The sequence below is a fragment of the Bos indicus x Bos taurus genome, chromosome 11 (genome assembly GCF_003369695.1).
Source record: "Bos indicus x Bos taurus breed Angus x Brahman F1 hybrid chromosome 11, Bos_hybrid_MaternalHap_v2.0, whole genome shotgun sequence".
Classification (NCBI taxonomy): domain Eukaryota; kingdom Metazoa; phylum Chordata; class Mammalia; order Artiodactyla; family Bovidae; genus Bos; species Bos indicus x Bos taurus.
Window position 1 is genome coordinate 86,148,584 of NC_040086.1, and position 15,192 is coordinate 86,163,775.

The 15,192-nt window shown below is 48.8% G+C and overlaps 1 protein-coding gene across 4 annotated transcripts in view; it reads left to right on the forward strand.

Annotated features, from left to right (window-relative positions):
- NOL10 (nucleolar protein 10) overlaps positions 1-8,046 on the forward strand; it is a 90,018-nt gene extending 81,972 nt beyond the window's left edge. For 2 of the 4 annotated variants that reach the window (XM_027556086.1, XM_027556088.1), the window contains exons 20-21: positions 1,258-1,360; positions 5,413-7,184. In XM_027556086.1, coding sequence (XP_027411887.1) covers positions 1,258-1,360; positions 5,413-5,637 — 328 coding nt within the window. In that variant the 3' untranslated portion in view covers positions 5,638-7,184. The other 2 variants (XM_027556087.1, XM_027556089.1) reach the window with 2 other exon arrangements.
- Positions 8,047-15,192: the final 7,146 nt, after the last annotated feature.

The following is a 15,192-nucleotide window of genomic DNA, read 5'->3' on the forward strand; positions in this document are numbered from 1 at the left end:
TTAGACAAGGCTGTGTTCCTAGTGTGATTAGATTGACTAGTTTTCTGTGAGTATGGTTTCAGTGTGTTTGCCCTCTGATGCCCTCCTGCAACACCTACCGTCCTACTTGGGTTTCTCTCACCTTGGACGTGGGCATCTCCTCACTTGAATCATATCACTCCAGTATTCTTAACCTGGAGAATCCCATGCACAGAGGAGCCTGGTAGGCTTCAGTGCATGGGGTCACAAAGAGTTGGAAATGAATGAGCACGCACACATGCAGAAGGGCTAGAGCTAACATTAAAACTTACTAGAAATATCTATCTTTAGGCTTAGTTCTGTTTTTTCTCTCTAAAGCAAGTTAACGCTGATCTGCTTTTATAAAGAACACGTGAAAGTGAAGTCGCTCAGTCGTGTCCGAATGAAGTATTATATAACTGGTACTAAATTTAAATTCAGAATCAACATCTTGACTGTCGTAGATGCACTGAGTTGCCAGGCACAGCAGACCATAACAAGGACAAAGATTATAGAGAGAGACTTTAGAAACATGATCAAGAAATGAAATTTGAATTGGGGGTAAATTGTGTCAGAAAGCAAGTCACGTACGAAGTTGAAAGGAGAGGTAGCCCTGAATCAGGCTGAGTCAAATCCCCAGTGTGATTGCTTTTGTTTTCTCCATGTCATCAGATGATCTCACGTGTCAAGTTGCTTGTACTCTGGGTAATGAGTGTGGTCCACAAGCTAAGACCGAGTGAAGGAAAAGTCAGAGTTCTCCTAGCACTTCTCTGTGGCTTGACCCAAAAGGCTTTGCTTGTGTTCACTGCTGTGTAGAAGGTGAATGAGTTGCTGAGATGCTCACATACCTAACTGGTGCCTGGATTTAATATAAAATGCTTTAGCAGCTTAAGTGCCTCTGACCGTTACAGTAAATTACATGCTTCAGAAATATGGCTCCTTTGCATTTTGGCTTCAGAAATGTGATTTAGTAACATAAATAGCAAGCACTGAAATATTTGGAACCACCACTTAAAATACTTAATTAATGGGTGTTTGGGACAGCCATTGTTTCTACTGTATATTTGCTGAGTCTGAGTAATGACGGTTTGAGTGTCTGCAATTCTGTCCATTGATTGTGTTAAACAAATGCCATTTTCTGTCTTTACCACATGTGTAAAAGGTCATTCTTTGTGTGATCGATTCTAATTAAAGCTTGTTTCTAATGGGAAATCAAAACATAACCCTAATTAATGTGTCATTCTCTTAAATTTCCTGCAGTAAAACCCTTGAAGACCGGTTGAAACTTGAAGCGAAAAACGGAACATTGAGTGTATCCGACACCACGGTTGGCAGCAAACAACTGACATTTACATTAAAGAAGGTAAGTTGCTTTCTCGTGTTCTTTTTTAATTCACAGAAGGAAGACGAGGCTTCCATCAGTGTTGTGTGTGTCTGACCTGAGAGCTGCCTTCCAAGCTTCCCCCTGTTGAGGGAGTGTGTGCTGTTTGGGCATGTTTTGCCTGCAGCCGGAGCCCCTCCTGGGTTGCAAGCACACTGCAGGGCAGAGCATTGGCAGAGCCAGGCGTCCGTCTGGTGTCCCGAGGGAGGCAGGCCCCCCGTGACCCCAGGCTCGGTACTGTTGGTGAAGAGCCGCAGCATGGTTTCGGGCTTGCTGGGCCACCTGAGGTGGGACCTTGTAAAACAGAAGTCCTGACCATCCACCACTGTGAAAGAATAGTTGAGGCTCACATGGACTTGAAGATGATAAGAACTGGTGATTTCTAATGTGTTCATCACAGTGCAGTCAGCTTGCCCAGGGTGGGTAGTTTCAGGAGGTAAATTACTTTATCCGCAGTAGGTCCCATTCTAAACTGACTTAACCACAGTCATTTCTAATCCACCTTTGATGACACCTGACATACAATGAAGGAGGAATAAGCTGCTTTAAATATTTGCTATGAACAGATGAGTGAAGAAGCTCCATGGTTTTAGTTTTCAAAAAAATTTTTTTCTCATTTAGTCACTCTCGCTTAATATGTGTTGTCACAAAGAGGAAAAGAATGACAAAGACTTCGCTTCTGATCCTTTTCTTAAATTGAGATATAATACAAGTATCTAAAATCCACCCTTTTAAAAATATACAGTTCAGGGTTTTTCAGTTCAGTTCAGTTCAGTAGCTCAGTCGTGTCCGACTCTTTGCGACCCCATGAATCGCAGCACACCAGGCCTCCCTGTCCATCATCAACTCCCAGAGTTTTTAGTAGTCACCAAATGCTGTGCTCGATTATCACCATCTAAATCTGGACCATCCTCATCACTCCAGAAGGAAACCCCACCCTCTCATGTCCCAGCCTATGGATTTGCCTGTTCTGGACATTGTGTGTATATATAGAATCACACAACATGTTTTCTTTTGTGACTAGCCTCTTTTACCTTAGCATGTTTTTAAAGGCTAATCCACGTTGCAGCATGTACAAGAGCTTTATTCATTTTTGTGACTGAGTAATATTTAATTCTGTGAATATACCACAGTTTTTTGTTGTTTAGTCGCTAAGTTGAGTCCAACTCTTTTGTGATATTATAGACTGTAGTCCACCAGGTTCCTCTGTCCATGAGATTCTCTGGGCAAGAATACTGGAGTGGGTTGCCATTTCCTTCTCCAGGGGATCTTCCAGACCCAGGGATCAAATCCATGTCTCCTTCAGTGGCAACAGATTCTTCACCACTGAACTACCTGGGAAGCCCTTTCCACAGTTTGCTTATCCCTGAATCTGATGGTGGACATTAGGGTTGTTTGTTGTTTTAACTTTTTAAGGAACAACCAGACTGTTTTCCAGAGCGATGGCACCATTGCCCATTCCCACCAGCAGTCTGTGAGGGTTCTGTTTTTTCCTCATCCTTGCCAATACTTGTTACTGTCGGTCTTTATTGTAGTCATCCTTGTGGGTGTGAAGTGGTATCTCACTATGGTTTTGATTGACATTTTCCTGATGACTAACAATGGTAGAGCATTTTTTTTATGTGCTTATTGGCCATTCATACATTTCCTTCGGAGAAATGTGTTCACAACGTCCGCTCATTCATCTCTGGTTGTTGACAGTTCTTTCTGATGTCGTCAGAAGGCCTGCCAAATGATAAGGATATTTTTTACTTAGTTATCATTCATTATCTTATATAGATAAAAAAAAAAAAAGCAGAAAAAGAAAAAATATTGTTTTTTCTTTGTGATGAGAACTCTAAGGATTTACCCTCTAAACAGCTTTCCTGTGTGTAATATAGCAGTTTTGACTGTAGTCTTCACACTGTACATCACACCCCTAATACTCCTTTATCTCGTGACTGAAGTTTGTACTTTTGATTACCTTTTCCCAAATCCTCCTCTTCCCACTCCTCCCATTAGAACTTTTTTATTCTGTGTGTAAGAAGCTTTTCAGTTAACTGTCTCCATTTACAGCAAACTTGCATCTTACATTTCTCATTTAAATAAGCCAAAACTGGCTGTGTGTTCAGACTAACTCGTTGTGCCTAGTTTCTTAGAGATTCTCTGTGTACCCTCGAACGTTTCCTAATTCCCTCTGAAGTTCACGACGCTGAGGGGGCGGCAGGCGCAGGTCTCCTGTGGGAAGACCTCGCAAGCTCCCAGCTGCCCGGCCCCGAGCTCCCTCTGCCACACGGGGTGAGCTGGGAGGACGCAAGCGCACCACGTTTCCCCAGTTGAAAGGTACTGAGGTCAGTATCAGTTTATGATTTGTGGTAAACTGGAAATAAGATGGCTCTGATTCCCCCATCCCCACCCCCCAAAAAACAATAGAGGGCTACCCTGATGGCTCAGCCGTAAAGAATCTGCCTGCAGTGCAGGAGACATGGGTTCAATCCCTTGGCCTGGGAGACCCCCTGGAGGAGGAATTGGCAACCCACTCCAGTATTCTTGCCTGGGAAACTCCTTGGACAGACAAGCCTGGTGGGCTACAGTCCATGGGGTTGCAAAGAGTTGGATACAACTTAGTGACTAAACTGCAACACAAAAACGAAACATTTAAGTGAAAATACTTAAAACAGCCTTGCGGTTGAGTCTAGCAGAGGCTTTGAAACTAGTTTGGGGAATGCATCAGTTGGCATTTGGCTTATGCCTGTTTCATCCTTTGACTAATAGAATTTCAACTATTAAATCTTAGTTTTATTTAAGAATTTTTATGGAATTATTGTTGTGGGGTTTTTTTTAAATACAAATTCTTTTATACTAGGTATGTGATATATTCAGGTAAAATCTCGAGTTTTCCAAGTATTTTCATATATACTTTCTAAAATGTGAATCAAATTGAAGGAGAAAAACCTATGCTTTAATATTATTTAAAATTGCATAGTGGCAAAACTAGGATTAGGTCCCAGATTCTACTTTTAAATACCCTGTAGTTCATTCCCTCAGGGGCCCTGGGCCAGCCGGGTACTGGTGCAGGTGTGGGCTTTGCATTTAGCCTCCCCCGTGTCCCGAGATAGGACTGCCATGGATGTGGGGAAGGAGTCAGGACAGGAACAGGGAGGAGAAGGAGCTGGTTGGCTCTTAACTTGTAACGAATCGGTCACGCAGTGGCAGCATCTTGCAGATACAGCTCTTCTCTAGATTGGGGATAAGGACAGTTTTTTTCTGGACAGGGGCTTCCCAGGTGGCGCAGTGGTAAAATAGTAAAGCCTGCCAGTGCAAGAGATGCAAGAGACCTGGGTTTGATTCCTGGGTCAGGAAGATCCCCTGGAGTAGGGAATGGCAACCCACTCTAGTTTTCTTGCCTGGAGAATCCCATGGACAGAGGAGCCTGGCGGACTGCCCATGGGGTCACGAAAGAGTCAGACACAAGTGAACACACACATGTTTCTGGACAGGTTTTTCTGCAGGGATCGCTGCTACCTCTGAGCTCACACGTAGACACCTGCCTTTGTGGGGACTCCACGGGCCAGGCCTTGTGGAGTGTGCTCCAGGAGATGTAGGTGGGGCTCCTGGAAGCTGGCTTTGCCACCATACCCCCAAGGGAAATCCACGACAGATGTCCGTATCAAAGACGCAGAGCAGCTCATGACTTTAAAAGCCCCAGCACTCCCTGTTTATCTTTATTTAGTACCTCATTTCCCAAAGTTACTTGGACCAGAGGCATTTTTAAAGGGATGCTTCTTAATATGAGAGCTTCCCTGGTGGCTTAGGAGGTTAAGTGTCTGCCTGCAATGCAGGAGATCCCTGGGTCGGAAGAGTCCCTGGAGAAGGAAATGGCAACCCACTCCAGTATTCTTGCCTGGAGAATCCGATGGATGGAAGAGCCTGGTAGGCTACAGTCCACAGGGTCGCACAGAGTCGGACACTTCACTTTTCTTAATATGAAGAAACAGAATATTAAATAAGCAGTGTTCAGGGGCTTGCTGACACACCATTATCTGGTCTGCTAGGGAGCCTGCAGTTTCCCTCGGGTTTCTGAGTTCTTCATTCACAAAGGAGCCTCAGCCTGCTCTCTGCCACGTGCTAGGGACACACAGAACAGACAGACGTGGCCGTGGGTGTTGCAGTCCCGTGGATGGAGGGAGATCACATACAGTCACCTCATCGTAATGTGGGACATGCTCCTGGGGGCCCAGGGCTGGGAGTGTCAGGGGCCCGGCCCAGTGGAGGAGTGAGGGACAGCTGGGTGAGGGGCAGGCAGAGCCCTGAGGGGCGGGCAGGGTTCCAGCCTCCAGCCTCACTGTGGGGTGGGAGTGAGCCTACGTGTGAGAAGCACAGCCATCACGGGGCTGCCAACTGTGGCCTCACACGTAGCTGGAGAGGCACGTAGAGCTGTCCAACAGGGCCGTGTCCAAGGTTAAATTTTAACCGTGGTCTTAAGAACCGTGGAAAGCGGTTGAAAAGGTCTAGTTAGCAGGAGACCGGCATACCGTTTCTATTTTTAGAGTCACTGTGGTCCGTTGCAGGAAGAGGCAGACTGAAGGGGGCTGACAGAGGTTCCTCATCCTGTAGTGAGAGATCAGGGCTGGCCTCAGGCAGGAAGGACCGCGCCCCGGGGTGACCTACAGAGGAGCACACTGGGCGGGTCACTTTGAAAAGGCTTTGAAAAATGGCACATAGGAGAAGTGCTCGACGCTTCAGAATCTCAGTCCAAGGGTTTCCTCGAATAGGAAAGAGTCATCAGTTTTTGGTCTTATAAATCATGTTCTTTTCTCATGATTCCGTCACCTCCCAGCTCTTTCACTTTACAGAAGTGGAATGATCCGGCAATAAGTGAACACAGAGACTTGTTCTTCAAGGCAGACATATGAATGAGTACCCCCCAGGTGCCTGGAGCTGGCGGGTCACAGGCCGGCAGGCCGTGCAGGTGTCTCTAAGGCGCCATTTTGCAACTTTGAAAGTGGTTGCCCCGCCACTGCTGTCAAAGTTGGACCTTCTTTCAGTTCCACCAGCTAAGGTTTTTATTTTGAGCTTCACAGTTAGGGGTTAGTTTTCTCCAAACCAGACTCGGTGGAATGGAGCTGTATTCTTAGAACTCCAAAGCGTCGCTTCCCTTCAGTGCAGGTTCTGCACTAATGTGGCTCTCTTCTGTGAGACGAGTGACACCGTCTGGAGACGAGTGACACCATCTGGAGGAGGTCTGGTTTTCTCACCTGAGTGCTGAGAACAGTGCCTTCAAAGCAGCCGTCCCAGAACTCATGTGCCCCTTCCGGCCGTGAACTTGCGATTGACTGATGTGTCTGCCGAGCCTTTATCAGTGTTTAGTGGTAGCTCTCTCCCTTTCAAGGGAGTTTGATTCTCTTTGGAACCAGCTCCGGGGGACTGCATTGTTAATCATGGGTGGGTTATTACACAGTTTGGGGGCACAGAAGGACTTTTTTTGTCGTTAAGACAATGTGAGTAAACTGATGAATGGCTCTGGCTTGTCAACGAAGAACAGTTCCACAAGAGAAGTCGTGGGCGTTTGGAAAGCCATCACGTCTTCCTCAGGCGGGCTCCCCCGTGAGGGGCTGTGTGGCGTGTGGGCTGAGGAGCCAGCCTCGAGCTGCGTGGTTCAGGCCGTGCCCCGGCCCCGGGGTTTTAAGGCTCTGGGCCTCACAGTGACCGTGGTGCTGGCACTGTCCCTGCCGGAACCAGGCTGAGGGTGCTGGTCGTGCCGTTGGCATTCCGATGGCCCCTTGGAAAGGGGTGTTGGCACGTCCTTTCTCTTTCTTTCCCCTCATGTACTCTTCTTTCTCAGTCGGAGCAGCAGAAGAAGCAGCAGGAGGCTGAGAAACTGCACCGGCAGGAGAGGAAGGCTGTGCGCCGTTCAGCAGGCCATCTCAGGTCCCGGCCCAGGCGGGGGCGGCCATTCCACTGATTCTGGAGCAGGCCCTGCGTGTGACCCCGAGGAGCTCAGTGCATCTCCCCTGCCGGATCGTCGTTCATTTGTGCATGTTAGCCACAGCCGGGTTTGGGCAGCCCTCAAGTCCCTGGGAACCCTCGCATTTGCAGAGAGAAGTCCAGACCGGGCCGTGGTCCCCAGGCCTCTGGTCAGACTCTGGGGCTGGGCCCGCTGGCCATGTGGCGCTCCGGGGCACCTCTGTGCCGTATGGCTCCCTGAGAACATTATTCCTTCCCCCTGGTTTTAATCCAGTGTGAGAGGTGGTTGTCTTCTAATACTGTGAGATGTGCCCCGTGAACTGAGAGGGTCTCCTGGGCTGCAGACCAGGGCCCGGGGTTTTCTGGAACTGTCTGCCCTGCCCGCTGCCACCCACAACTCCGCTGGGCTCCCACCCCCACCCCAAGAGGCCACTCCCGTCTCTCCCGACTATGGGCTTCGGTCAGGTTTGTGTTTTTAAGAATGTGCCGGTAAGTGTGTTTATGTGTTGGTCTGGGATTTTTTTAAACATATTTTTATACCAAGGGAATGTAAATTAAATGGTAATAGCCATTTAAAACAGAAAGTGGAAGCTACTGGATATTCTTTTAACTTGGCAGAGGGTTAAATACAGGTTTTTTTCCCCCAGTGTCTCAAGTGCAATTAGAGATACACTGGCTGGAGACAACATGTATAAAAATAAATGCTTTCATTTGAACAGTTTCTTGAAGAGAAACCCATTCCTTGAGTTAATTTGAAAAATGACTTTGGTTTCTTTGTATGCGAATGTGTGAAGAGTCCCTGAGATAGTGACTCTTGGGTTGTAAATGGTAGAATCTAAGTTGAGATGCCAGGAGCAAAAAGGCAAAGGCGCTAATGAACACAGCCAGGCTGGAGAGTAACCGCCTCAGGCCACCGGGGTCCAGGCCTCTGCACCCAGGCCGGCCTCCTCCTTTCTCGTCTCCCTCCTGTTGGGACCTTGCTTCCGACTCCTCGGTCTCCGCTCCCGTCTTCCTACAGCCCCGCCCCCACCACGTGTCTCTGCTGCCCTGCAGACTGGGAACAGCACGGGTCAGGCTGTGACCTCTGTGGTCTGAGAGGGAGAGATGTTTCCAGGAAAAAAAAGAGAGAGAAAGACAGAGTGTGTGTGTGTGTGTGTACAGACACGTCACCAAAAAGAGACTCTTGTTACCTGGAGGGCCCTCTGTGGTGTGAGAGAGGATGTTTCCAGGGGAAAAAAAGGAAAGAGAGACGGAGTGTGTGTGTCTGTGTGTGTGATGGGGTGGGGTGGGGGGTGTGTGTGTACACAGACATGTCACCAGAAAGAGATCTTGTTACCCAGAGGGTCCTCTGTGGTCTGAGAGGGAGAGGATGTTTCCAGGAAAAAAAAGAAGAGAGAGTATATGTGTCTGTGTGGTGGGGTAGGGTGGAGTGTGTGTGTACACAGACCCATCACCAGAAAGACTTGTTACCTGGAGGGTCTGTGTGCGCGTGCACACAGACACGTCACCAGAAAGAGCCTCCAGTTACCTGGGCAGCCAACATGACTTGTGTTGTGGTACCAGAGGGCCCCCACCATTCCTTTCTCAGCCCGTCCCCTGGTCTTTTCTCGGGGCTCCAGCTTCCTGTGACTCTTGTGTCTCCCACATTGTTTGAGAAGAAGGTAAAGATGAGAAGAAGGTAAAGAAGGACGCTGCCGGCTGGCGTGTTTCCCTGGGGTTGAGGGACCTATTTCCAGACCTGTGTCCTGGGGTCAGGCTCTTCTGCACCTATACCTGGCCTTCCCGGGCCCCCGCCCCCACCTTTTCCTTCTTTCTTTGGGGTCCTCCCTGTGGTTTGGGGAGCCAGTACACCTTTTGGGGAGTTTGCAGAAGCAATGCTGCTTCTGGCCAAGGGGCTTCGCTCGCCTGTGAAGTGAGGGCTTGTCTAAGTCTGGAGCCTCAGCAGGTTCAGGGCGATGGTGCGGGCCCATCCAGGATGCCTGAGCCGGGGGCATCGGGGCCAGCCTGTGACCCGGTGGGCAGTCCCAGCCCTGTTGCTACCACCTGGGCGTCCACTGGCTGTTTAACTTCTCTGGGTCTTGTTTCCTCCTGAAAGTGGGCCCGATCCTTCCTTTCGGTGAGGAGCACATTGGGCCCGCGCGTCCGTGAGCACCTGGCACAGTGAGGCTCTGCAATGCTCTGTGAAGTGCTGTCAGCACCGTCCTGCCCCCACGCTGCACACACCCTTTGAACTCAGCGTGTTCCTTAGTACCAAGGTGTTCCCAGGGTGAGGTGTCCCTCAGCGTTCGCTCTGGGGGATTCCTGAAAGGGCAGATGGAAGCCTGAGCTGAACCTGTGAGGGACGTTTAAGACAACTTGCCGAGTAGATAGAAAGCTGCAGAACGCATCCTCCGGGCCCTACTGTTCCCCTAGGGACCCCTTGAAACAGCCCCTCCTCTTCAGAGTGGCTGTTCCTGGAGCACCTGCTATAAACCCCATGTTATCTTCGAAGTACCTTGTGTTTTTAAAATGTCACATGAGTTTTGTGCTCCATGATTTCTGATCGCTTCCTCACAAGCCTGAGAACATGACCGCGCTTCTCCTGGGCTTCCACCTAGAAGGTGCTGGCAGGGTGTCCACGAGCCAGAGGCCCAGCCTGAAGCTGGGGGCCTGGGTTTTACCATCAGGACCATCCTGGGGTTGTTGTTCAGTCACTCAGTCATGTGTGACTCTGCAACCCCATGGACTGCAGCATGCCAGGCTTCCCTGTCCTTCACTGTCTCCTGGAGCTTGCTCAAACTCATGTCCACTGAGTCAGTGATGCCATCCAACCATCTCATTCTCTGTTGCCCCCTTCTCCTTATGGAAAATTTCAAACCCAAACCAAAGCCAAAGAGAGCTTAAAGAGCTTCCGTGCACCTATCATTGTCCAGCTTCAATAATTAACAACATAGACTCCCCCTGGTGGTACAGTGGATAGGAATCCACCTGCCAATGTAGGGGACATGGAGACACAGGTTTGAGCCCTGGCTCAGGAAGATTGCACATGCCACAGAGAAATTAAGCCCACACACCACAGTTACGGAGCCCCCGTACTGCAGCTAAAGCCTGGGCCCTGCAATAAGACAAGTCACCGCAATGAGAAACCCGTCCACCGCAACAAGGAGTAGCCCCTGCTTGCCACAACTAGAGAATGCTGGCTCACAGCAACAGAGACCCAATGCAACCAAAAACAAATTAATAAAAACAATTTTTTTAAAGTTTAGAAAGTGATTAATGACAATGACACAAGCTCGTCTATTTTCCTCTCTGCTCCTATCCATTGGCCTTTTATTTTGAACTATTTTATCCCAGACATCATGTCATTTTACCAGAAATATGCATAATGCTTTACTAACTTATTGTGTGTCCCATTGCCCGCCCCCCCCAACACATACCAGAATGTAAACTCCATAAGGAAAGATAGGAGTGGGTTTTTTTTTTCCCCCTTTTCTGGTCTGTTTTGTTTACTGCTATATGCCAACAAAGGTTCGTCTAGTCAAGGCTATGGTTTTTCCTGTGGTCATGTATGGATGTTGAGAGTTGGACTGTGAAGAAGGCTGAGCGCCAAAGAATTGATGCTTTTGAACTGTGGTGTTGGAGAAGACTCTTGAGAGTCCCTTGGACTGCAAGGAGATCCAACCAGTCCATTCTGAAGGAGATCAGCCCTGGGATTTCTTTGGAAGGAATGATGCTGAAGCTGAAACTCCAGTACTTTGGCCACCTCATGTGAAGAGTTGACTCATTGGAAAAGACTCTGATGCTGGGAGGGATTGGGGGCAGGAGGAGAAGGGGACGACAGAGGATGAGATGGCTGGATGGCATCACTGACTCGATGGACATGAGTCTGAGTGAACTCCGGGAGTTGGTGATGGACAGGGAGGCCTGGCATGCTGCGATTCATGGGGTCACAAAGAGTCGGACACGACTGAGCGACTGATCTGATCTGTCAGTCATCTAGTACAATGCCTGTTACACAGTAGCTACTTAATAGATATTTATCAAATGAATAGTTGTATCAAGTTAGATGAGGACTGTAGGTTGGATTTTGGATTAAATAAAAGGAGTGATTCTTACTTGACAAGAGCTTTTTCAGGCTGAAATGCCTATTTGAATAGCTCTGGAAAAAAGAGGGGAAAGGGAATCAGAAATAGTGACTATAGAACCGTTAGCAGGAATTTCAGTGTACAGAAGAATAAAAAACGTGAGATCAAGAGTTTCTGAAAAAGAGATTCCAGCATGACTATACACCTCTGGGGATAATCCAGAAAAGGAGACAGTGGTGTCGGACAGGGGATGGTCATTGGCCTGAGATCCATCAGTAGGCGGTTCCTACTGCTGTGTAACAGATTATCTCAAAGCATAGTAGCTTAAAGTAACAGCTGTCCAACAGCATCAAGGGATCAGGAACTCAGGAGCAGCTTCGTGGGGTGGTTCTGACTCCTGGTCTCCACAATCAGCTAAAGGCTTGACTGGGGCCAGGGGAGCCCCTTTCCAAGTTCACACACGTGGCAACGGGCAGGAGGCCTCAGCTCTGTGCCACACAGGCCTCTCCATAGGGCCACATGGGTGTCCTCCCCTCACCCAGAGCCAGGGATCCAAGACAGCAAAAGAGACCGAGACCAAGGCCACAGTCCTTTTTAGATCTGGTTTAGGGCTGGCATGGAGAAGGCAATGGCAGCCCACTCCAGTACTCTTGCCTGGAAGATCCCATGGACGGAGGAGCCTGGTAGGCTGCAGTCCAAGAGGTCGCTAAGAGTCGGACATGACTGAGTGACTTCACTTTCACTTTTCACTTTCATGCATTGGAGAAGGAAATGGCAAACCACTCCAGTGTTTTTGCCTGGAGAATTCCAGGGATGGGGGAGCCTGGTGGGCTGCCGTCTATGGGGTCACACAGAGTCGGACACGACTGAAGCAACTTAGCAGCAGCAGCAGCAGCAGCAGCAGGGCTGGCACTTCATCACTTACCTTTTCTCTGATCCGTCGCTGGTGAGTCACTAAGTACGGTGCACACAAAGTGGAAGAGAAATTAGGTACCATCTTTTGAGAGGGTGGAGTATCAAGTAGGGTTGCTGGATAAAATATAGTTACATTTAAATTTCAGGCAAACATAACTTGGTATAGATATGTCCCAAATTTGCATGTGGCATATTTACCTTAAAAAATCATTTATCTGAAAATCACATGTAATGGGTGGCCTGTATTCTTATCTGCTAGATTTGGCTACCCTGGGAAGCATCTGTAGACATATTTTAGCAAGACCTCACTAGCCAAAGAGGGATAGGTTGGAGTGCACAGAGGCACGGACCTCACCTAGACGACACGGGGCAGAGGATGCAGGCAGTTCAGATCGGCAGGCGGCAGGGAAGCAGGTGGGTGTTCTAATTGCTTGTTTTCTCACTGGGCTGAGGTGAGTTTCTTTCCCCGCTGACCGTGCCCTGAACTTCTGTGCTTATGACCAAGCTCACCCTTGATTTCAGAGCCTTTGTTCTCCGTGAATCTCTTAATCCCCAGGAACTGTCCATCGGTTTCCTCTGTCTCCTTCCTACCCCTCCACCCCCATGAGCACCTTTGGAGAACACTCATCGCTTGTTCGGAGTAATGAAACACAGGACATCGAGTTGAGTTGAGAATCCTGGGCTTTTGCTTTTCCTCTGATTTTATTACCCCTCTGAATTTCCATAATTCTACCTCAGTGTTTTTCAAATGTTTTTTTCACTGTGTCCCATAGTAAGAAATACATTTGGCCCTGGAGAAGGAAATGGACAGTATTCTTGCCTGGAGAATCCCATGGACAGAGGAGACTGGCAGGCAACAGTCCATGGGGTTGCAAAAGAGTCTGAGACGATTTAGTGACTAAACAATAGCAAATATGTATAAATACTGTAAGTTGACCCTTGATTGTTTCTTCAACATCCCTGTCCAAATGAGCAGAATTTTTTTTTTTTTTCTTTTCCTTGGCAAAATATGGTGCTGCCTTATATTTGGAGTTGCCTTTTAATTAGGCTGATACAGTGGCTTGATTTAGAATCTACTCAGTCCCACAGTCGTGTCCTACTGTTTGTGACCCCATGGACTGTAGCCCCAGGCTCCTCTGTCCATGGGATTCTCCAGGCAAGAACACTGCAGTGGGTTGCCATGCCCTCCTCCAGGGGATCTTCCCAACCCAGAGATCAAACCCACATCTCTTGTGTCTCCTGCAGTGGCAGGCAGGTTCTTTACCACACCTCAGAAGCCCAAATACTGCACACCTTTTTGTACATGTAAGGAAAATTCCAGTCTTAACAGTTTTGATTTTTTTTTTTTGGCTGCACTGGATCTTTGTTGCAGCATGCAGTTTTCTCTAGCATGTGAGATCCTAGTTCCCCAACCAGGGATCAAACCTGCGTCTCCTGCATTGGAAGGCAAATTCCTGATCACTGGACCACCAGGGATGTCCCCATTCCTAATAGTTTTTATTCTTGAAATTCATTTTTTTTTATCCACATGTAAATTTTCTGAAATTAGTGCAATAAAAGTCTAACAGATTTGAAAGAATTCTTTTGGGAATTAGGGTCCTGCCTCCTACTTAAGACTTAACCTTCATCGTGAGCACATCCTGGGTGAATGGAAATTCATTAGAAAACATTCAGCCCTTGCCCTTGGGGGTACAATGTCCTGGAGCCAGGTTTTGGGAGGGACACATCTCAGGGTGTTTGAGGCGTGTCCTGCTGCTCAGACTCCTGCAGAGGGTGGAAATCACCCATGGGCTCCAGGCCTTCCTGCCTACCAACCCCCACTGCCCCCCAACCCCTCCCCTCCACCCCTCCATACACACGTCTTAATTGGGCAGGAAGTTGTTATTTTCTGACGGTGCTGGAATCCAGACCCGAGCCTATTATGGAAACCCAGATGGTACTTCAAAGTTGGAGGGCCATACACTTTCCTGTTGGGTGGGAGGAAGGCCAACTGTATTTTCCTAGTAGCCTTGGGTTTCTTTCAGACTCAGGACAGCATCACGAATCCTAGGCTCTCGGGATTTGACGGGACCGACCTTCGTGTTCAGCAGGCCCTCACACCTGCCTGATTGGATTTCCCCTGTCCTGTCCCTTTGAACTCAAGGTCCAGCTTCTGCTGACACAACCGGCTGACGAAGGGCCTTCCTCCTGTTTCAGATGCTCCAATTGTGAGTTAAAATTTGAGTGGAAACCTCCCTCCCCCTCCTCCCCTTTTCCTCCTACCCAGCCTGGGTTTCTGAAAGGCGAGTTGAAGGTCCCCCTCCCTGCCTCCCTTCCCCTGAGGCCCTGCCCCACTCCTCTACTGAAGCCCTGTAGACCAGAGGGGCTCCTCTCTCAATTTTTCCGCATCTTAGACCCTCTCCTCCTGCTGCTTGACTCCTTTGCGTGTTGGGCGCCGTCTGGCCCTTGGCTCGTCTTCACCCACCTGTGCAGGTGCAGGCGCACCCAGGTTTCCTCCTCCTTTCTCAGGACCACGTCCCCTACCAACAGCTTCTCACCCTTCATCTGTGTGCCTGCTGGAGTCTCAAGTCAACACGCCCAGAACATGGCAGGGACCCCCTGGCCCTTGTTCCTCCTCCTTGTTGCTCATCCAATAGCCTGAGTCAGAAATCATGGTTCCTATCAGTATCTATTGATGACACTGTGCAAGGGTTATCTTCTTGCAGAACTTGCATTTTCATGGAGGGAACAGACAATACCTCACAAGCTTTGTGAAGGTGATGAGAGCCATGAGGGCCGGCTCAGGGAGAGGCAGGGAGTGAGAAGGGGCCGTCACTGGGCTGACGAGGCTTGGTCAGGATAGCCCCTGTTGAGAAGGTGAGATCTGAAAAAGGCTTGAAGGAGGGGAAG